At 46.1% G+C, this 940-nt stretch overlaps 1 protein-coding gene across 1 annotated transcript; it reads left to right on the plus strand.

The window, feature by feature from the left end:
* Nucleotides 1-324: 324 nt before the first annotated feature.
* Nucleotides 325-703, plus strand: Tsp_14474 (conserved hypothetical protein; the record flags this gene model as incomplete). Its single annotated transcript, XM_003370273.1, is given in 2 exon segments — nucleotides 325-408; nucleotides 427-703. Coding segments are annotated over 2 exon segments (361 nt in total), but the record flags the coding sequence as incomplete, so codon positions are not given.
* Between the last annotated feature and the right edge of the window lie 237 nt (nucleotides 704-940).

Raw genomic sequence — 940 nt, forward strand, 5'->3', positions numbered from 1 at the left:
GGGATTAGCGCAGGATCAAGAGATCCGAACCAGGACAACATAATTGAAGACTGACAAGGCGTTAGATCGGCGCCGGAGATAGCGAGCACTCCCGCCGCGAGCGAGCTGCCTATTGGTGGTTCGCGTTTGGGTCGAACGCGGGGCCGCCGACCCTGGCCCTATATGTAGGGCTAGAAAGCGCGCCGCGCTAGAGATACTGATACGGAGAGAGAGAGAAGAGATACGTCTGTGTGTGTATGCGTCAGTGGTACGATAGTTGTACAAGAGGACGCGTTGGTTGCGAGAAGTCGGCTTAGAATACGTGGTTTGCAGTACTGGTTGCAGTATTGCCGTATTCCGAAGAGTCGAATTGGGAAGTGTGGACGAACCGAGTCGAAGTGCAAGGAAGGACGATCGAGCGAGAGACTCGTGGGTACCTTATTGAAGGGCATTCGACTTACCGTTAGGAACAACGGTAGTAGCTCGGGTATTCGTACACTTCGAGCGTGCAGTCGCAACGTACAGAGTTAGCGGAGCTAGGGAACCGGAAGACGTCCGCGAAGGAGATCGCCATCGACGAGAGTTTTTGGACCCCGATCGCTGCCCACGCCGTGGAAGATACACCAAATCCACTCTTTATTATACAGTCCACTTACTTATTGGCCGGACGAACGAACGTCTGGTCTATTCATACCTGAACGTCAGATTACTGTCGCTAGTCTGACTCTAACATGAATATTTCTTTTGAAATTGCAAAATTATTTTATTTGCCTTTGATATATTTACGCTGATTTCATTTTTTAAATGATTCATCGCTTTTTCATAGAATGTTGGAAGTCCTTAATGCATTAAAAGTGGGAATAAAAAAGGTATGGCTGTATTTGTGATATCTTTTACATTTATTTTAATTAAACGTGATTTTTAATTCCGTTCTTAAATAAGAATTTCTTTTACATTACCT

This window comes from Trichinella spiralis (genome assembly GCF_000181795.1).
Source record: "Trichinella spiralis strain ISS 195 chromosome Unknown Scfld1044, whole genome shotgun sequence".
Classification (NCBI taxonomy): Eukaryota; Metazoa; Nematoda; class Enoplea; order Trichinellida; family Trichinellidae; genus Trichinella; species Trichinella spiralis.